The sequence below is a fragment of the Mobula birostris genome, chromosome 2 (genome assembly GCF_030028105.1).
Source record: "Mobula birostris isolate sMobBir1 chromosome 2, sMobBir1.hap1, whole genome shotgun sequence".
Classification (NCBI taxonomy): Eukaryota; Metazoa; Chordata; class Chondrichthyes; order Myliobatiformes; family Myliobatidae; genus Mobula; species Mobula birostris.
In genome coordinates this window covers 239,550,585-239,572,495 of record NC_092371.1, presented here as the reverse complement: position 1 = coordinate 239,572,495, position 21,911 = coordinate 239,550,585, and the positions used below count along the sequence as shown (strand labels likewise).

General features: G+C 43.8%; 1 protein-coding gene across 1 annotated transcript in view; it reads left to right on the top strand.

The window, feature by feature from the left end:
• The window catches only part of sult3st1 (sulfotransferase family 3, cytosolic sulfotransferase 1), an 86,935-nt gene that overhangs the window by 49,506 nt on the left and 15,518 nt on the right, over nucleotides 1-21,911 (top strand). The window contains exons 3-5 of the mRNA XM_072279356.1: nucleotides 35-201; nucleotides 15,538-15,740; nucleotides 20,659-20,785. Of these exons, the coding sequence (XP_072135457.1) occupies nucleotides 60-201; nucleotides 15,538-15,740; nucleotides 20,659-20,785 (472 nt within the window). The 5' untranslated portion in view covers nucleotides 35-59. The remainder of the gene's footprint in view (nucleotides 1-34; nucleotides 202-15,537; nucleotides 15,741-20,658; nucleotides 20,786-21,911) is intronic.

Sequence of the window (21,911 nt, the reverse complement as noted above, 5' to 3'; positions counted from 1 at the left end):
CAATTGGATGAGTATTTTTGATCCTCTTTTATAGGTTTCTCTGTTGCGCAAGGAAAAAAATGTCCTCGACTGGTGATTATTATTTCCAGTACAAAGGTTGTAACTTTATTTCATCGATCTACGAAAAAGAACACTTGGAGCAACTGAGACATTTTGAAATAAAGGATTCTGATGTCTTCATTGTGACGTACCCCAAGTCTGGTAAGAAACTTGTGGGTAATTTCCATACATACTGAAAACTCCTGTTTTCTGTTGGTATTTACCTCTCCAGCATCCCCTTCTGCCAGCATCCAACAAAGGATTTTGTTTTTAGTCACATGCCTCCAGCTCACAGGTACTGGTGTGGTTAAAGACAACTCTACGCTTGCTTTGGTATTCTGTTGTTTAATATTTAAGTTTACTCAGTTACGGGGGAGGCAGCATGATAGTGTAGTGGTTAGTACGATACTTTACAGAAACAACAAACCGGGTTCATTTCCAGCCGCTGTCTGTAAAGAGTTTGTGTGTTCTTCCTGTGGCAGTCTGGGTTTCCTCGGGGTGCTCTGGTTTCCTCTCACAGTCCAAACACACTGGTTAATTGGTCATTGTGAAATCCCTCTTTACCGGGTTCCGCTAGAGATGCGGCTTGTTAGCCCCTTATTAACAGTTCCTGGATTCAGCAGTGAGAAAACCACCTTTCTCAAACTCTGTGCACTTAGGGTCCGTATGACTTGGGTCCCACCAAAACCGTGAAGTTGGGATGTCTTGACTGTGCAAATGCTGTGTAAGTACTACCCCTATGCAATTAGCCGTCGGCAAAAACTAACATTGTACACTGTGTATAATTACAAACGTGTATAGGGAAAGTGTATTTACAAATATCAGCTTTATCGAATAGTTAATAGGAAAAAGGAAAGGGAAAAAAAATAAATAGAGATCATTACAGCTAACAGAGTCCAAATGTGCACATATGCTGGAGCTCACCTTGAAGTTGCCTTTAACTCACGCAGTTGACCCACAGTCTGCGTGAGAGCACACAACACCTTCTGACTGTTGCTCGAAATCCATCTCGAACAAACAGGCTCCCACACAGGAGTATTGGTCGTCCCTCCTTGAAGCCATTCAACTGCCCAAAACACCTTGTGCAACAGGGACAGCGTTCTCAGCCACCTTCCCTCCAGTCTTCTCCCAGCTTCCGTCAAAAAGACCTCGACCCCCATCAGTGTCCATCCCAAAAACTTCTCTGCCCAGTGTTCTCCAGAACCTTCTCCCAATTCTACCATCCTGATTGGCTGACACAACATTCCTAAGTTGAACATCATAGTTCCTTATCTTTAGCTTAAACCCAACCAGGCTGAAAGCAGAACAGACTGCTCTTACAGAGCTGCTGAAATGAGATACCTACAGCACAGCAGTAAAAATCGTAACCAGGGCTTTACGTTTGTAAATTGTCCTTTGATTCAGCTAGGGTTAAATAGGTGGGTTCCTGGGCAGCGTGGCTCGATAAAATAATTTCATAAGCAATATTTTAAAAATTGCCTCAGATCATTTGAGTAATTGGGACAGATAATCAACAGGTAAACCAGAGTTAGTACATTTTTAAAAAATCTGAGGGAATTTGTCCAGCATTGGTGGTTATCCCTTTTGTTGCTTGAGTCATGGCCATGACGGACCGACGAAATCAGAGAATGGCCAGGAAACCAAAATTGGTACACCGGAATGGAGCAACACAGCCAATGAGAGAGAGATTTTGATAACTAGCATGAAATAATTTAAAATTTGGTATCAATCTTGTAACTATATGCCAGTGTAAGTGGCAAGCTTGAAAGTTGTACGGTAATTTATCTTACATGGAGCAAATAATGTATCATTTCTTAATGCATACATTACTAAATGACAATAAAAGGGGACTACCTTGTCTTCAGAATCTAAAAAAAAGTTTATAGCTTAGAATGGGGGAGACTAGGAGTGTGTTGGAAGAGGTATGGGTTTCTTCAGCTGTTGTGCTGTGGTAAGAGTGGAGTTGGATATTATAGAGGTGGCAGCAGGTAGTTTCATTGTAGAACAAGTAGTCACAGAAGTTTTTGCAGATGGTGGAAATCCAGAGGCTAATAACTGTTAAGCGTATTTGCTAATGATAGAAACAAATGGGTTGGTGAGAAGGTTAAGGGAGGCTGAATGTGTTTTTTTTTTGCCCATTACACCACTGGCATTTAGGGCAGCTATGAAGATCCTCCATCTCTGACCGGGTTTAGGGCTTCCTTCGTCAGGCCAGTAGCTTCCTTTCAGACTACAGACAGCCATGTAAGCCCCAGGTAGAGACACAGGATACCGTCGCACTCAGATGTAGAAGCGTTCTTCATTGCTGTTTCTCTAACAGTTTTGTTTTACCAGTCAGGATTGTTAGCCCCGAGCCGAACCCCTTGGTCTGGTCTCTACCCTTTGACCTGTTTGGCATGGGTGACCCTATCAAGAGCCAAAGCCAGCACGGCTCTCTGGATCATTGAGGCATTAAGCCTCCAAATCACAGCAAGGTCGGGAATCCTCTTAGAGGCTGAATTGGGTCTTCAGTGCAAAATGGGCTTGGAGAAGGTGCAGGAGCTAAAATTTTCTGCCACGCCTATTCAAGGCCACCCTGAGATATACGTGAATGAGATTTACCTCCCTGAGATATACGTGAATGGAATTTGGGTTGGAAAGAAAGCTAGCGTGGAGTACAATTATAATGAAATAATCAGAGATTTGTGATTTGGACTGGGGAAAAAATTCCAAGGCTGTGTGAGATGGCAAATGCTGTTAATGTGGTTGAATATAATTCAAGAAATTAATGGAAGAAAAATGACAGCTGAGGGAGAAGCATGACTTGAAATAAATTTCAAATTACCGTGAATAAGCATTTACCCAGAGGCAGAAGGAGAGAAAAACACTTAAGTTGTCTCAGTAAGAAATCGTTTGATGTAGTATCTGAAGTGGTGGTAGAAGACAAAATCTCCCATGATTATCATAATATTGCCCCTTTGACATGCCTTTTCTATTTCCTATTGTAATCTATGGTCCACATCCCAGCTACTGTTAGGAGGCCCATGTGTAACTGCCATCAGGATCAGAGGAACAGAGGCGCGATAGAGACACCCAGATGGTATCGTTCCTCCCTGGTGCCAGGGTCAGGGATGTCTCAGATCAGCTCCATGACATTCTCAAGGGGAAGGCTGAGCAGCCAGATGTCTTGGTACATATTGGCACCAATGACATTGGTAGAAAAGGTGAGGAGGTCCTGAAGAAAGATTTCAGGGAGCTAGGTGGGAAGCTGAAAAACAGGACCTCCAGGGTAGTAATCTCTGGATTGCTGACCATACCACGTGCCACGTGCCACTGGGGATAAGAATAGGATGATTTGGCAGAGTATTGTGTGGCTGAGGAACAGGTGCAGGGGGCAGGGGGCATATTTATTGGGATCTCTTTTGGGGAGGGTACAACCTGTCCAAAAGGGATGTGTTACACCTGAACCTGAGCTGGGGGGGGGGGGGGCGCAATATCCTTGTAGGCAGGCTTGCAGGAGCTGCTCGGGAGTGTTTAAACTAATTTGACAGGGGGACGGAAACTGGAGATGGGGTAGCTGGTTTACAAACAGAGGCAGTGTGCAGTGAGACTCCTAGCAAGGCGAGGCTGATAACAGGGCAAAATTGCAGTCAACAGGATGAGTTGCAATGCAAAAGATGGACAAAATCGAAAAAGGTGAATACAGGACTGAAGGTCTTATATTTGAGTGCAGGCCTAGTGTAGTAAATGGCTGTTGTGTGTTCTTCATGCTGGATGGTGGAGTCCTGGGGGATCCAGAGTCTCCCAGAGTACCGTATCTGCGTGAAGTGCATCCAACTGCAGCTCCTTGAAGACCGTGCTAGGATCTGGAGCAGCAGCTTGATGACCTTCAGCTTGTACGGGAGAGTGAGGAGATAATCAACCAGAGTTACAGGGAAGTAGTCAGCCCGAAGTTGCGGGAGGTGAGTAGCTGGGTGACTGTCAGGAGAAATGGAAATGTGAATTGGCAGTTAGCGTAGAGCATCCCTGTGGCCATTCCTCTCAATAATAACCATACGATTTTGGATACTGTTGTGGGGGATGACCTCCCAGGGGATGTCACGGAGACTGCGATACTGTCACTGAGCATAGGTCTGTGGTGCAGAAGGGACCACAGACCTATGCCCGGGGTGGTAATGGAGACAAGCTCGCACTACCTATTAAATGCTCCCAGTGGTGTGCTCTTCAAATAGCCTCTGACAACCAAGTCCATCTCCTGCCCTTCATGTGTAGGTTAGCTACTAAGCCGAGCGGGACCATTTCTACTGACAGGAGAAGGGGCAAAGGTGGGTTACTGGCGCCTTAAACCAGTCATTTTGGGCAGATGGGGCTTGTCAGCCATGGTTGGCAGCTCGTCTAGGAGAAGGAAAACTCTGATCTCAAACCTCTGCTGCCTTGTGGCTGTACTCACTCAAGGGGAAGGCTTCAGGAGTAAACCCCGAGGGAAAAGTCCGGAGCTGGAGTCCCTAAGGCAGTCCTACGTTGAGTTCAATGCTGACTGGCAACTCCTGCGACACTGCTGATACCAAACGGTATCAGGTCTCGGCCGTTCCATTGGGTCCATCAGCTGGGTGGGGAGCAGGAGCTTGCTACGTGGGCAACAGCTTGCTCTCCATATCCTACTGCCTTGGCTTGTGTATCTAGACAACCAGGATCCATGGTCGACCCTGACCGACAGAGGCCTCAGCAGTACAGAAAGAGGGAGAAGAGGGGAGCGGTGCTGATAGGAGACTCAATAGTCAGGTGTACAGGCAGGAGATTCTGTGGACGTGAACGGGACACCCGCATGGTATGTTACCTTCCTGGTGCCAGGGTGAGGGGTGTCTTGGATCAAGTCCACAACGTTATGGAGAAGGAGGGAGAGCAGCCAGATATCTTGGCACATATTGGTACCAATGACATAGGATGGACAAGCAAGGAGGTCCTGAAGCGAGAAACTTAGAGAGCTAGGTAGAAAGCTGAGAAGCAGGACCTCCAGGGCAGTAATTTCTGGATTGCTGCCAGTGCCACATGCCAGTGAGGGTAGAAACAGGATGATTTGGCAGATAAATGTGTGGCTGAGGAGCTGGTGCAGGGGGCAGGGCTTCAGGTACTTTAATCACTGGGATCTCCTCTGGGGGAATGACCTGTCCAAAAGAGGCAGGTTGCACCTAAACCTAAGGGGATCAATATTCTCCTGGGCAGGTTTGTTAGAGCTGTTGGGGGGATTTAAACTAATTTGGCAGGGGGGTGGGACCAAGAGTGAAGGACAGATGGTTAAAAAACAGCAAAGATAGTGTACAGTCATACTGTCAGGAAGGGCAGGCAGATGATAGGACATAATTGCAGCCCGCAGGTTGAGTATCAGTGCATTAGGGAAATGGAATCAAAAAGGGCAGCAAACACAGTACTCAAAAAGTGTTATATCTCAATGCATGGAGTATAGATGTAAGGTGGGTGACCTTGTTACACTATTACAGATTGTTGGGTATGATGTTGTGGCCATCACTGAACCATGGCTGAAGGATGGTTGTAGTTGGGAGCTGACTGTCCAAGGTTACATGTTGTATCAGACAGATAGGAAGGGAGGCAGAGGGGGTGGTGTGGTTCTGCTGGTAAAGAATGGCATCAAATCAGTAGAAAGATGTGACATAGGACCAGAAGATGTAAAAGGACCCTGATGGCAATTATATACAAGCCTCCCGACAGTAGCTAGGATGTGAACCACAGATTATAATAGGAAATAGAAAAGGTGTGTCAAAAGGGCAATATTTTGATAATCATGGAAGATTTCAACATGCACATCGATTGGGAAAATCAGGTTGGAAGTGGATCTCAAAATAGTTAGTTTGTTGAATGCTCACAAGATGGTTTTCTACACCAGTTTGTTGTTGAGCCTACTAGGGGTTCAACTATACTGGATTGGGTGTTGTGTAATGAACTGAAGGTGATTAGGGAGCTTAAGGTAAAGGAACCCTTAGGAGACAGTGATCACAATATGGTTGAGTTCAATTTAAAGTTTGACAGGGAGAAAGTAAAGTCTGACATAGCAGTATTTCAGTGAAGTAAAGGAAATTACAATGGTATGAGAAAGGAGTTGGCCAAAGTAAATTGGAAGGAGATGCTGGCAGGGATGACAGCAGAGTGGCACAGTCATGAGTTTCTGAGGAAAATGAGGAAGATGCAGGATAGATATATTCCAGAAAAAAAGAAATACTCAAATGGCAAAATAGTACAACTGTGGCTGACAAGGGAAGTCAAAACTAATATAAAAACAAAAGAGAGGTCATACAACAAACCAAAAAATTACTGGGAAGATAGAGGATTGGGAAGATTTTAAAATCCTACAGAGAGCAACTAAAAGAATCATTAGGAGGGAAAAGATGAAATATGAAAGCAAGTTGGTAAACAATAGCAAAGTGGATAGTAAAAGCTTCTTCAAGAATGTGAAAATAAAGAGATGAGATTGGACATAGGGCCGCTAGAAAATGAGATTGGAGAAATAATAACATGGAACGAGGAGCTAGCAGATGAACGAAATGAGTATTTTGCATCAGTCTTCACTGTGGAAGACACCAGCAGTATGCCAGATGTTGAAGGGTGTGAGGGAAAAGAAGTGAGTACGGATACTACTACAAAGGAAAAGGTGCTTAAAAGCTGAATGACCTAAGGGTACATTAGTCACCCGGGCTAGATAAACTGCACCCTAGGGTTCTGAAAGAGTTAGCAGTAGAGATAGTAGAGGCATTAGGAATGATCTTTGAAAAATCATTGGACTCTGGCATGGTGCCAGAGGACTGGAAAATTGCAAATGTCACTCCACTCTTTAAGAAAGTAGGAAGGCAGCAGACAGGAAATTACAGACCAGTTAGCCTAACCTCAGGGGTTGGGAAGATGTTGGAGTCAATTCCTAAGGATGAGGTGATGGAGTACTTGGTGACACAGGACAAGATAGAGATTGATAGTCAGCATGGTTTCATTCAGGGAAAATCCTGCCTGACAAACCTGTTGGAATTCTTTGAGGAGATTACACACAGGATACATAAAGGGGATGCAGTGGATGTTGTATATTTGGATTTTGAGAAGGCCTTTGATAAGGTGCCACACATGAGGCTGCTTACCAAGTTAGGGGTCTATAGTATTACAGGAAAGTTTCTAACATGGTTAGAGCATCGGCTGATTGGTAGGATGCAGTGAGTGGGAATGAAACGATCCCTTCCTGATTGGCTGCCAGTGACTAGTGGTGTTCCGCAGGGGTCGGTGTTGGAACCATTTTTTATGCTGTATATCAATAATTTAGATGATAGAATGGATGGTTTTGTTGCCACATTTGCAAATGATACAAAGATTGATGAAGGGGCAGGTAGTGTTCAGGAAACCGGTAGGCTGCGAAAGGAATTAGACAGTTTAGGAGATTAGGTAAGAGAGTGGCAAACGAAATACAATGTTGGAAAATGCATGGTCATGTACTTTGGTAGGAGAAATAAATGTGCGGACTATTTTCTCAACTGAGAGGCAATCTAAAATTCTGAGATGCAAAGGGACTTGGGAGTCCTTGTGCAGAATGCCCCAAAGGTTAACTTGCAGGTTGAGTCAGTGGTGAGGAAGGCAAATGCTATGTTAGCATTAATTTCAAGAGGCCTAGAATACAAGAGCAGGGATGTGATGCTGAGGCTTTATAAGACACTGGTGAGGCCTCACCTTGAGTACTGTGAACAGTTTGGGCTCCTTATCTAAGTAAATAGTGGTAGTATTGGAGAGGATTCTGAGGAGCTTCACAAGGATGATTCCTGGAATGAAAGGGTTATCAGATGAGGAATGTTTGACGTCTCCAGGTCTGCATTCACTGGAATTTAGAAGGATGAGAGGGGAATCTTATTGAAACCTTTCGAATGTTGAAAGGCCTAGACAGAGTAGATGTGAAAAGGATGTTTCTCATGGTGGGGGAGTCTAGGACAATTGGGCACAGACTCAGGATTGAAGGGCATCCATTTAAAACAGAGATACAGAATTTTTTTTTTAGCTAGAGGGTGGTGAATCTGTGGAATTTATTACCACAAGCAGCTGTGGAGGCCAGGTTGTTGGGCGTATTTAAGGTAGAGATTGATATGTTCTTGATTGGACACGGCATCAAAGGTTATGGGGAGAAGGCCGGGGAGTGGGGCTGAGGAGTGGAATAAAGGATCAGCCACGATTGAATGGTGTAGCAGACTCGATGGGCCAGTGGCCTAACTCTGCTCCTCTGTCTTATGGTCTATACGGAATAAGGTAGATGAACTTGTAGCACAGTTACAGATTGGCAGGAATGATGATATGGGCATCACCGAATCATGCCTGAAAGCAGATTATAGCTGGGAGCTTAATGTTCAAGGATTCACATTGTACCAAAAGGACAGGCAGGAAGGCAGAGGGGGTGGGTTTGCTCTGTTGGTAAAATATGAAATCAAATCATTGGAAAGGAGTGACATAGGGCTGGAAATGTAATATTGATGTGACTCGGACACCGCTGTAGATTGAACAACCTTGTTTATTCACCAGACCTCCATTTTTAAAACCCTTTTCCATGTCCTGACGTCATACGCACTCTGATGCTACGAATACTCACACAATACATTACATCCCCCTTCTCAAGATTTTTTTTACAACACCGCGAATCACCAAAACAATGCCTCTAGGTACGCCCTTCTTACAGTGCAACAACTATAACATAAACTAAAAAAATCTTACCTTCTTGTACAGTATTCTGCATTGTATCTTATGATACTAACAGCAGTGTATTTTCTTTTACTAACATAGACTAATAAACCTTTCATTAGTCTCTGTATCTAGCTGGAAGTTTGACTTGTCTCCCAGACCGTGTGTGATACAACAGTGACTGTGCTTGACCTTCATCCGTGTCAGTCTCTCGAGTGACCTCTGTGTCTTTGGGGTCTGCATGACTCTTGGTGTCATTTGTTTCCATGTCTGTGTATGTGGAAATGTCCTGTGCATCTGTACATGGAAACTCACTCTCGCCTGTCTTCAGCAGCTGCTTCCTGTTCCTCCTGTAGACTCTTCCATCCGGCGTGCGAACTATGAAGGATCTTGGTTGTTGATGTCTGTTCACAAGCACAGCTGGTTGCCAAGTGTCTCCTCTCTGTATTCTGACATTTTCACCTGTATGCAGATCTGGCAACTGTCTTGTATGTCTGTCATAGTAGCTCTTTTGCTTTATTTGCTTGTACTTTTGCTTGTCATGTACTTGAGCATTACCTTCAGGAGTCAGTAGAGTTGTGGATGTTGGCAGTCTGGACTTCAGACGACGTCCCATCAACAGCTGCGCAGGAGAGAACCCCACACCCTCAATCGGTGTGTTGCGGTATTCAAGCAGAGCGATGTAAGGGTCTCCGTTGCTGCTATGTGCCTTCTTGAGCATGTTCTTCACAGTTTGTACAGTTCTCTCTGCTTGTCCATTAGACTGAGCGTGCCCTGGACTGGAAGTAACATGTTGAAATTCCCAGCCTTCTGAGAACCCTCCGAACTCACCACTGGCATATTGTGGACCATTGTCACTAACGACAATATCTGGAATACCATGTCTTGCGAATGTCGACTTCACTGCGGTAATGACACCTCGACTGGACGTGTCACTTAACTTGGTGATCTCCGGATATTTTGAATAGTAGTCCACGCAAAGCAGATATTCTGTACCATTGTAGTGAAAGAGATCTGTGCCAATCTTCTCCCATGGTCTTCCTGGTAGTGGGTGGGGAAGCAGAGGCTCTCTTGGATTGCTGTTTTTGTTTTCATTACAGACAGCACACTGAGACACAATGTCCTCTATCTGAGTTGACATGCCTGGCCAATAGAGAATGTCCCTTGCTCTTTCTTTACATTTCACTATCCCCAGGTGTGACTCATGAATTCTGTTGAGCATTTCCTGTCTCATTTGGTTTGGTACGATGAGTTTTGCCGTTTTGGACATTAGTCCTGATGCATAGCTGATTTCCTCTTTAAATGTCCAGTATTTCTGCATTTCCTTTGGAACATCTTTTCCTTCTGTTGGCCATCCATTCATTGTAATGTCTCTTAGCATTTGCATTTCAGGATCATCTGCAGTCACTTTCCTAAACATGTTCAATTTCTCCTCAGAGATGGGTAGCAGAGGTGTAACCCAGTTGACCCCCAGCTCTCTTCCTAGCAACTCTTCCTTTTGCTCTTTGAGGTAAGCACGGCTCAAAGCATCAGCGATGTACAGTTCTTTTCCTGGCTTATGGGTGACTGTGAGAGTGTACCTCTGTAGCCTGAGAAGCATCCTTTGCAGCCTCATAGAAGCTTGGTGGAGTGGCTTTTTGAAGATGCTCTCAAGTGGTTTGTGATCACTCTCAACCTGGATTTCTTTGCCATATACATATTGGTGGAATTTCTCACACCCATAAACTATGGTGAGTAATTCCTTCTCGATTTGAGCATATCGGCGTTGACAGTCCGTAAGTGCTCGTGATCCATACGCCACAGGCCTCCCATCCTGCAGTATAACAGCTCCTATTCCCTCCGAACTGGCATCCACAGACATCGTCACCGGTTTATTGACATCATAGAACTTGAGTGCTGGTGCATTGGTAACCAACTGCTTCAATGTGTCAAAACTTTTCATTTGTTTGTCTTCCCAATGCCATTCAGTGTTGCTCTCTAGTAGCTTTCGGAGTGGAGTGCTGACCTCTGATAAGTTGGGAATGAATTTGGCAAGATACTGTATCATGCCCATGAACCTCAATAGTTCTTGCTTGTTTGTCTTTGGGTGGTGGTAGCTGTACCATAGCTCTGACCTTTTCATCATTTGGTTTTAGCCCATCAGCGCTGAGCACATGACCTATGTACTTGATCTCTGTAGTTCTGATCTTACATTTACTTTTGTTCAGTTTTAGGTTGTACTCACGTGCTCTCTCCAGGAGCTTCCTCAGTCTCTGATCATGTTCCTCAATTGTGTCACCCCATATCAGCAAATCATCAGTGATGTTGACCACCCCGTCCAGGCCTTCAATCACTTGTGCCACGGATCTCTGGAATACCTCTGATGCAGAAGAAATTCCAAAGGGTAGACGCAGGAAACGATATCTCCCTATGGGCGTGTTGAAAGTGCATAATTTGGAACTTTCTTCATCCAGCTTGATCTGCCAGAAGCCTTGATTTGCGTCTAATACTGAAAAATATTTTGCAGTAGGCATGCGGGAGACAACCCTTCAACCGTGAGCAGCAGATAGTGCTCTCTTTTGATGGCTTGGTTGAGATCTTGTGGATCCATGCAAATCCTCGTCTTTTTCTCTGTGACCACTGTCACCATTCTATTCACCCAGTCGGTCGGTTCTATTTGTCTTGTTATGACTTCTATCTGTTCCATTCTGTGTAGCTCCTCCACTACGCGATCCCTGAGAGCTACTGGAATGTTTCTCGGGGCATGCACGACTGGTGCGATAGTTGGATCAATCTGGATATGGTGTTTCCCTGGTAAACATCCTAATCCAGAAAACAAGTCATCAAAGTCTTTGAAAATGTCATTTCCTTTTTTAACGCCATAGATTCGCTTCACCAGGCCTAGCTTTGTGCACGTTGCTTTGCCCAGTATTGCTGAAACATGTTGCCGTACTATTTCAAACTCGATCTTGTATTTTGACCTTTGTACACACAGGTGAGTGCTTTTTTGCCCAGTGGCAACATCTTGTGGCCGAAATATACAACAAGCTTGCAGGTGGATTTTTCCAGTCTTCCTCTGATGTCCAGTGAGTTGAATGTTTCTGCCGACATTACATTGCACTTTGCCCCAGTGTCAAGCTTAAATGTCACTTTTCTCCTGTTTATTATCAGATCTTGGGTCCAATCTTCTTCATCCTCCAATCTCCTATCATCCTTGGGTCCAATCTTCTTCATCCTCCTATCTGATTTGTCAATATTCTTGATGCATACCTCCTGTTCCACTTCAACTGTTGAATCATTGTGGGTACAGCTGAGGAACTACAAAGGTAAAAAGACCCTGATGGGAGTTATTTACAGACCAACAGTAGTAAGGATGTGGTCTATAAATTACTGTGGGGGGGATGCATGCCAAAAGGGCAATGTTAGAATAATCATGGGGCTTTCACTATGCAGGTAGATTGGTAAAATCAGGTTGGTGCTGAATTCCAGAAGGGGGAAAGCCCATGAGATGGCTTTTTTGAGCAGCTCGTGGTTGAGCCCTCTAGGGAATCAGATATTCTGGATTGGGTGTTGTGGAATGGACCAGAATTGATTAGAGAGCTTAATGTAAAGGACCTCTTAGGGCAAGTGATCATAATATGATCTTATGGTCTTAAAAACAGTGGCAGGGATGGCGGTAGAGCACAATGGCTGGAATTTCTGAAAGCAATTCCAAAGGCACAGGATCTATACATCCTAAAGAGGAAGAATTATTCTAAAGGCAAGATGACAAAACCATGACTAATAAGAGAAGTCAAATCCAACATAAAAGCCGAAGAGAGGGCAGATAATGGAGCATAAATTAGTGGGATATTAGAGGATTAGGATGCATTTAAAAACCAACAGAAGGCAACAAAAAAAAATTATTAAGAAGGAAAAGATGGAATATGAAGGAAAGTTAGCCAATAATATTGAAGAGGATACCAAGAGGTTCTTCAGATACACAAAGAATGAAAGGGAGGCAAGAGTAGATATTGGACTGCTGGAAAATAATGCTGGAGAGGTAGTAATGGGGGACAAGGAAATAGCGGACGAACTGAATAAGTATTTTGCATCAGTAATCATTGTGGAAGATTCTAGCAGTATGGTGGAAGTTCCAGGTGTCAGGGATCAGACGTTGAGGAAGTGGTTTTAGGATCTGCATTCAGTGGAAAATTTGACAAATCTGTTGGTATTCTGTGAAGAAATAACAACCAGAATAGACAAACAAAATTCAGTGGGTGTTATGTACTTGGATTTTCAGAAGCCCTTTTCAAGTGCCACACATGAGGCTGTTTAACAAGTTAAGAGCCCCATAGTATTCTAGGAAAGTTACTGGCACAGAGCAGTGGCTGATTAGCAGGAGGAAAGGAGTGGGAATAAAGGGAGCTTTCATTGGTTGGCTGCCTATGACTAGTGTTCCACAGGGGTCTGCATGGGGACCGATTCTTTTTGTATTATATATCAATGATATGGATGATGGAATTGATGGCTTTGTTGCAAAGATAGGATGAAAGGCAGGTAGTCTTGAGGAAGTAGAGAGGCTACAGAAGGACTTAGAGTCGTAGAGAAATACAAGCCCTTTGGCCCATCTAGTCCATGCCAAAGCCATTTAAGCTGCCTACTCCATTAACCTGCACCGTTATCATAACTCTCAATACCCCCACTATCCATGTACTTATTCAAACTTCCATTAAACGTTGAGATCAAACTCGCATGCAGCACTAGTGAAGAAGTTTCCCCTTATGTTCCTGTTAAGCTTCTCTCCTTTCACCGTTAACCCACAACCTCTGGTTGTAGTCCCCCCCAACTCAGTGGAAAAAGCCTGCTTACATTTACCCTATCTATACCCTCCATATTTTTGTATACCTCTATTGAATTTCCTCTCAATCTTTTACATTCTAAGGAATAAAGTCCTAACCTATTCAAACTTTCCATACGCTATAACTCAGGTCCACCTGACCCAGCAACATCCTTGTCAATTTTCTCCGTACTCTTTCAATCTTGTTTACATCTTTCCTGTAAGTAGGTGACCAAAACTGCACACAATACTCCAAATTAAGCCTCACAAATGTCTTATACAATTTCTACATAACACTCCATCTCTTGTGCTTGATACATTGATTTATGAAGGCCAACGTGCCAAAAGCTTTCTTTATGACCCTATTTACCTGTAATGCCACTTTCAGTGAATTATGGACCTGTATTTCCAGACTCCTTTATTCTACCACATTCCCCAGTGCCCTACCGTTCATGGTGTAACATCTACCCTGGTTTTGGACTTCCCAAAGTGTGACAAACAACAAGGGACTAGCACCGATCCCTGTGGCCCATCTTTAGTACCAGGCCTCTGGTCAGACTACTACCACTCCCTGGCTTCTCCCACAAAGCCAATGTCTTATCCAATTTGCTCCCTCATGATTTAGACAGATTAGGAGATTGGACAAGGAAGTTGCAGATGGGATAACAGTGTTGGGAAGTGTATAGTCATGCACTTTGATAGAAGTAAAAGCATAGGCTATTTTCTAAATGAGAGAAAACTCAAAAATCTGAGGTGCAAATAGACTTTGGAGTCCTTGTGCAGAGAATTCCCTCAAGGTTAATTTGCAGGTAGAGTCTTTGATGAGGAAGGTAAATGCAATGTTAGCATTCATTTCAAGACTAGAATATAAAAGCAAGAATGTAATATTGAGGCTTTATAAAGCACTGGTGAGGCCTCACTTGGAGTATTGTGAGCAGGTTTGGGCCCCCCACCAAAGAAAGGATGTGCTGACATTGGAGAGGGATCAAAGAAGGTTCACGAGAATTATTCTGGGATTGAAAGGCTTGCATTATGAAGAGCATTTGATGGTTCTGGGGCTGTACTCACTGGAATTCAGAAGAATGAAGGATGACCTCATTAAAAACTATTGAATATTGAAAGGCCTCTAGAGAGTGGATGTGGTGAGGATGTTTCCTGCACGGGGGAGTCTAGGACCAGAGGACAAAGCCTCATTATAGAGGGACATCCTTTTAGAATGGATTTGAGGAGGAATTTCTTCAGCCAGAGAGCGCTGAATCTGTGGAACTTGTTGCCACAGGCGACTCTGGAGGCCAAGTATTGGAGGCAGAGGGTGATAGATTCTTGATTGGTCAGGGTGTGAAGAGATATGGGGAGAAGGCAGAAGATTGCGACTGAGAGGGAAATCAATCAGCCATGATGAAATAGCAGAGCAGAGTCGATGGGCCAAGAGGCCTAATTCTGCTCTTATATCTTATGGTCTAATTTTTCTAGACTCCATCATTAGTCCATTCCCCTACACATCTCCGCATGGGAACATCCATGGAAATGGTTAACATCTCTATAAACCATACAAAGGATTGTGAAGAGTGCTGAGAGGATCCCTGGGCTCTCTCTTCCACACATCCGAGACATTTATCAGGAGTGCTTTGTATGCAGAGCCCTTAGCGTTGTAAATGGTCCCTATATACAATATATAGCAGCAGCTATGGAAAAAGAAGCACTGTTTCAGATCTGAGGTCCTTCTCCAAAACTTGATCTGTTCTGGAGAAAGCTCTGGAGAAACCGTGAGGGAGCGCCTTGTACCACCTTTGGTAGAGGTGTATCTCCACCCCGACCCTCTATGGAGTGCTTCTTTTTCCATAGCTGCTGCTTGATCTGCTTGTTTTATTCTGATTTCTAATATCTGCTGATTATTTGATTCACCTTCCGGGAGTTAGTTTCCTCACCGTCCATCGGAATTTCCTACAAGGTGTACGATGAGCGATCTTCTGTGTGTTTTTCTTATCACCGTTCTCTCTTGCATGCAGGTACCATTTGGATGCAACAGATAGTGAGCTTAATTTATGCTGATGGTGATATATCTGCAATCCAGTATAAACCCGCAATAGATCGTGTTCCTTGGATTGAGGTGCCAAACTCAAAATTTCCAGAACGCCCATCACCTCGACTGAATACCACGCATTTGCCCTACCATCTCATTCCTAAAGGTTTGAAGGAAAAGAAGGGAAAAGTGAGTTTTTTTTCCCCTATCATTTATTGGATGAGCATGCCCAAATTTTAAACACTGCACCAGCTATAAACATGCCACTTTATATCCCTAAGCTCTCGAATCTGTGACTAAACCTTTCCAAGTCAATGTCTATTTCCTCCCTTCCTATTTCTTTGAGTTTCATCATCATCTGGAACATTTCTTTGTACTCTATCATAGAACATATTCCGACTTATCAAGCCAAACTGCCTATATGGTAGTTACTAATTGCCTGCACCATGAGGCATGAGCTGAGTCCTGGCCAGGGCTGGTAGGCAATGTGTTCAAGCTACACTCAAACGTGGATACATGGTAATAATCTGTGAGCCTTTAGCCTGGGCAAGTGCACAGAGACACAGATGCAGCAGAGAGGTCAGTCAGTCTCTTAGGGAAGGAAAAATAAGATATTTGTAGTCCAAATAAATAAAATAACAGATATCAAACAGGAAAATGGAGCAAGTACCTACATATACTTAAATAATAAAACCCCCTGAGAGATTTGATTTCTCTAAATCAGAGGACAAAAGCAAATTAAGAGTTTTAATCTGCTTTTTGCAGAGAAAAGGAATGTTACTTTGGTTCCAGGTTGTTCTCACGTGTACAGTTTTCAGCCTGCAGATTTAGATTAGTTTAAGATCTAATTTTGAAAGCAAGAAAAACTTGTGTAGAATTTGTCTCAGATTTTTTTTTGGGAGGGGAGAAAAGAGCATCTCTTTTCGCTATGGAAAATGGATATTGAAGATATTAACGAATTGAAAAATAATTAAGAGAGTTTGACTGTTATTCAGCCTCTGTGTTAAAATTTGATTGGGGGGGATATAGGAAAGGATGCTTGGATCCATGGGAAGGTGATGGAAAAGATGTTGGTGGGGCAAGAAATGTAACATCAATGAGGGTAATCGTTGAAGAAGGATTTCAGCTCAAAACGTCGACTGCTTATTTTTTTCCATGGATGCTGCCTGATCTGCTTAGTTCCTCCACGATTTTGTGTATGTTGCTGAAGGGTTCAAAGACTTGGACCATAAGACATAAGAGCAGAATTAGGCCATTCGGCGCATTGAGTTTGCTCCACCATTCCCTCATGGCTGATCCTGGATCCCCATATACCTGCCTTCTCACTATAACCTTTGATACCCTGACCAATCAGGAAACCACCAATCTCCACTTTAAATACACCCACAGACTTGGCCTGCAGCACAGTCTCTGCCAGAGCATTCCACAGATTCACTACTCTCTGGCTAAAAAAAGTTCCTCCTTACCTCTGTTCTAAATGGTCGCCCCTCAATTTTGAGGCTGTGCCCTCTAGTTCTGGACATCCTCTCCATAGGAAACATCCTCTCCACATCCACCCTATCTTGTCCTTTCAACATTCAGTAGGTTACAATGAGATCCCCCCCCCCCGCCTACATTCTTCTGAACTCCAGTGAGTATGGGCCCAAAGCAGCCAAACGCTCCTCACACGTAACCCCATCATTCCCGGAATCATCCTTGTGAACCTCCTCTGGACTCTCTCTAATGACAATGCATCCTTTCTGATATATGGGGCTCGAAACTGTTGCCAATACACCAAGTGCGGCTTGACTAGCATCTTGTAAAGCCTCAGCATTATCTCCTTGCTTTTATATTCTATTCCCCTTGAAATCAGTCCCTTTGCACCTCTAATGTTGAATTTTCTCCCCATTTAGATAATAGTCTGCACTTTTATTCCTTTTACCAGAACGCATTTCCCAACACTGTTCCATCTGCTACTTTTTTGCCCGTTCTTCCAATGTGTCCAAGTCCTACTGCAATCACGTTGCTTCATCAGCACTACCTCCCCCTCCACTTATCTTCGTATCATCTGCAAACTTTGCCACAAGCCATCCATTCCATTATCTAAATCATTGACAAACAATGTGAAAAGTAGGGATCCCAATACTGACCCCTGAGGAACACCACTAGTCACTGGCAGCCAACCGGAAAAAGCCCCCTTTATTCCCACTCGTTGCCTTCTGCATGTCAGCCATTCCTCTGTCCATGCCAGTATCTTTCCTGTAATGTTATTATACAGATGGCTGCCCATTGGTTGACATGCACTTAATGGGCCAAATGGCCAGTTTCCAGACCATATGACTGAACTTCATTGCATTGGTTAGAAACTACTTTTCCCCTGAAGCAAATAAGGAGATGCAACTCAGTCATTGTAGAATCTAAAATTAAAAGTGGTTTGTACATTAATTAAGACTAAGACATAGGAGCAGTATTAGGTCATACAGAGTAGCAAATCCTCCAAGAGGACACAATCTTGTCGTGGTCTGGAGCTTGTGAGCCTTGTTAAGTAGCCAGCAACAATGGATATGAAATTGAGTCAGCATTTATAACAAACAACAATATTTATTAACCTCTGCTCAAAACATTGAAAAGTAAACAAACGACTAACTTAACCGGAAGATAACAGTTAGGCGACTATATCGAACAAACAGTCAAAACTTATAAACTGTTCTTAAGGAGTTCTCATCCAAGGACAGACTTAAAGTGATAAATTCAAAAGTCTATGTGATTTATACAGTCATTAAGGAGAGATTTCCCCGAAACAATGATTCCTTTGAAGTAATAACGAATCTATCCATCTCAGCCGAGAGATGCCTTGTCCGAAGGAATCACGAAGAAATAAAGGTTTTTGACTGGAGGGTGGTCACTGCACAAACCTTCCTGACCTAGCAGGGGTTTTACTCAAATGTGCATGCCACAATTCCCGAACAAAGTTTAAAAAGGTTGATCGTTGTCCACGGGAATGGTACCGGAGGATTGGAGGGAGGCGAATGTTGTCCCCTTGTTCAAAAAAGGTAGTAGAGATAGTCCAGGTAATTATAGACCAGTGAGCCTTACGTCTGTGGTGGGAAAGCTGTTGGAAAAGATTCTTAGAGCTAGGATCTATGGGCATTTAGAGAATCATGGTCTGATCAGGGACAGTCAGCATGGCTTTGTGAAGGGCAGATCATGTCTAACAAGCCTGATAGAGTTCTTTGAGGAGGTGACCAGGCATGTAGATGAGGGTAGTGCAGTGGATGTGATCTACATGGATTTTAGTAAGGCATTTGACAAGGTTCCACACGGTAGGCTTATTCAGAAAGTCAGAAGGCATGGGATCCAGGGAAGTTTGGCCAGGTGGATTCAGAATTGGGTTGCCTGCAGAAGGCAGAGGGTCGTGGTGGAGGGAGTACATTCAGACTGGAGGATTGTAACTAGTGGTGTCTCACAAGGATCTGTTCTGGGACCTCTACCTTTCTTGATTTTTATTAACGACCTGAATGTGGGGGTAGAAGGGTGGGTTGGCAAGTTTACAGATGACCCAAAGGTTGGTGGTGTTGTAGATAGTGTAGAGGATTGTCAAAGATTGCAGAGAGACATTGATAGGATGCCGAAATGGGCTGAGAAGTGGCAGATGAAGTTCAACCTGGAGAAGTTTGAGGTGGTACACTTTGGAAGGACAAACTCCAAGGCAGAGTACAAAGTAAATGGCAGGATACTTGGTAGAGTGGAGGAACAGAGGGATCTGGGGGTACATGTCCACAGATCCCTGAAAGTTGCCTCACAGGTGGATAGGGTAGTTAAGAAAGCTTATGGGGTGTTAGCTTTCATAAGTCGAGGGATAGAGTTTAAAAGTCGTGCGGTAGTGATGCAGCTCTATAAAACTCTGGTTAGGCCACACTTGGAGTACTGTGTCCAGTTCTGGTCGCCTCACTATAGGAAGGATGTGGAAGCATTGGAAAGGGTACAGAGGAGATTTACAAGGATGCTGCCTGGTTTAGAAAGTATGCATTATGATCAGAGATTAAGGGAGCTAGGGCTTTAACCTTTGGAGAGAAGGAGATGAGAGGAGACATGATAGAAGTGTACAAGATAATAAGAGGAATAGATAGAGTGGATAGCCAGTGCCTCTTCCCCAGGGCACCACTGCTCAATACAAGAGGACATGGCTTTAAGGTAAGGGGTGGGAAGTTCAAGGGGGATATTAGAGGAAGGTTTTTTACTCAGAGAGTGGTTGGTGCGTGGAATGAGTTGGTGCCTGAGTCTGTGGTGGAGGCAGATACACTAGTGAAATTTAAGAGACTACTAGACAGGTATATGGAGGAACTTAAGATGGGGGCTTATATGGGAGGCAGGGTTTGAGGGTCGGCACAACATTGTGGGCCGAAGGGCCTGTACTATTCTATGTTCTATGTTCTATTCCCAAGATGCTGAACGACATTAACTTTACCCAATCCTTTGAACTCGGATAACGCTGGTAATGCCTTCACTCTCCGATACTGGACTGTAAGGGAAAAATAAACCTGCAACAAACAAGACCGGTGGTGTCTCCAAACATCTGACCAGCAACAGCAACATTGCACTAAAAATAAAAATGAGAACAGTGTCACATTGGCAGGTTTTGTTTAAATACTGTTTGGAACATGCCATCACGTGACATAACATCACCCCACAGTTAGGAGACAATTACATCATGCCCATTACAAGATAATTACATCAAGCTCACAACATAATTATGTCATGCTCACGGGATATGTAACAGCCTCAGTGACCCGAAGAGCTATGTTTGCTAGAATCGGAGCTTTATGCTTTGGCTCTTGGTAGGTTCATCCATGCCAAACAGGTCAAAGGTCAGTCGCCAAACTAAGAGTGGTCCACCGGTTCTCCAGGTTGGTGGGGGAGGGGGGTGGATTCGGCTCAGGGCTAATAACCCTGAAAGGTTAAACAAAACTGTTACAGAAACACCAATGAAGACCTACTACGTCTGAGTGTATCTCTTCCTAGAGATGCTGCCTGGCCTGCTGCGTTCACCAGCAACTTTGATGTGTGTTACTCAATCATTTACGTTTTGTGTAATTTTAGCTGTTCTGCTCTTGTTCTTTCCTTGTAGGTTATTTATGTTGCACGGAATCCTAAGGACACCCTGGTCTCTTCATATTATTTCCATAACTATTTTGCCCTGTGTGAAGCACCAAAGGATTTCACGGACTTCTTTGAAAAATTCCTTGATGGTAGAGGTAAATGTGTCAGCTTTGTGTAATTGTCAGTTTGTTCGCCAAACCTTTTATCTTTTGCATAGTAGTGACCTAGTCTTAATTATATTTAGTAAATGAAAGGGTGATGGGGATGTTGAATGAAATGTACAAAACTAGAGAGAAGTCATTAAGGTTGTAGTAGCCGGGGGTGGTAATGGTGGTGCTCCTGAATGAGCCTCTGACAACCAAGACAAGCGCCTAGCTCTCACATTTTTATTCCGGCATCTTTCCCATTTTCTCAGTTCTGAGAAGGGTCTTAGTCTGAAACGTTGACTGTTCATTCATTTCCAAGATGCTGCCTGATCTGTTGAGGCCCCCCAGCATTTTGTGTGTGCTGCATCTGCTAAACTTCTTGCGTCTCTCTAACACTTTTACAATCTCTTCCAGCTTCACGTTGCATCCTGGAATTTGGCGGCCCAGTTACTGGCAGCTGTACTTGGTTGCAGAATTTTTTGGGGTGCTTTCCCAGACTTCATAGTGTTGTCCTGTTAGGATTAGTTATCATTTTTAGTGGGGCAAATACACTTAGTAGCCACTTTATTATGCACCCCCTGTGACGTCTTTGTAAAGTAGCCACTGAGTGTATGTTCATGGTCTTCTGCTGTAGCCCATCCACTTCAAGGTTCAATATGTTGTGCATTCAGAGATGCTGTTCTGCACGCCACTGTTATAACGTGTGCTTATTTTGAGTTACTGTCGCCTTCCTGTCAGCTCGAACCAGTCTGATCATTCTCCTCTGACCTCTCTCATTAATGAGTCATTTTCAGCCACAGAATTGCTGCTCACTAGATTTTTTTTGTTTTTCACAACATTCTCTGTAAACTAAAGACTGCTCTGCATGAAAATCCCAGGAGATCAGCAGTTTCTGAGATACACAAACCATCTTGTCTGGCACCAACAATCATTCCACGGTCAAAGTTCACTTAGATCGCATTTCTCCCCCATTCTGATGTTTGGTCTAAACAACAACTGAACCTCTTGATCATGTCCATAAGGCCATAAGACAAAGGAGCAGAAGTAGGCCATTCAGCCCATCGAGTCTGCTCCGCCATTTTATCATGAGCTGATCCATTTTCTCCTATTTAGTCCCACTCCCCCACCTTCTCAC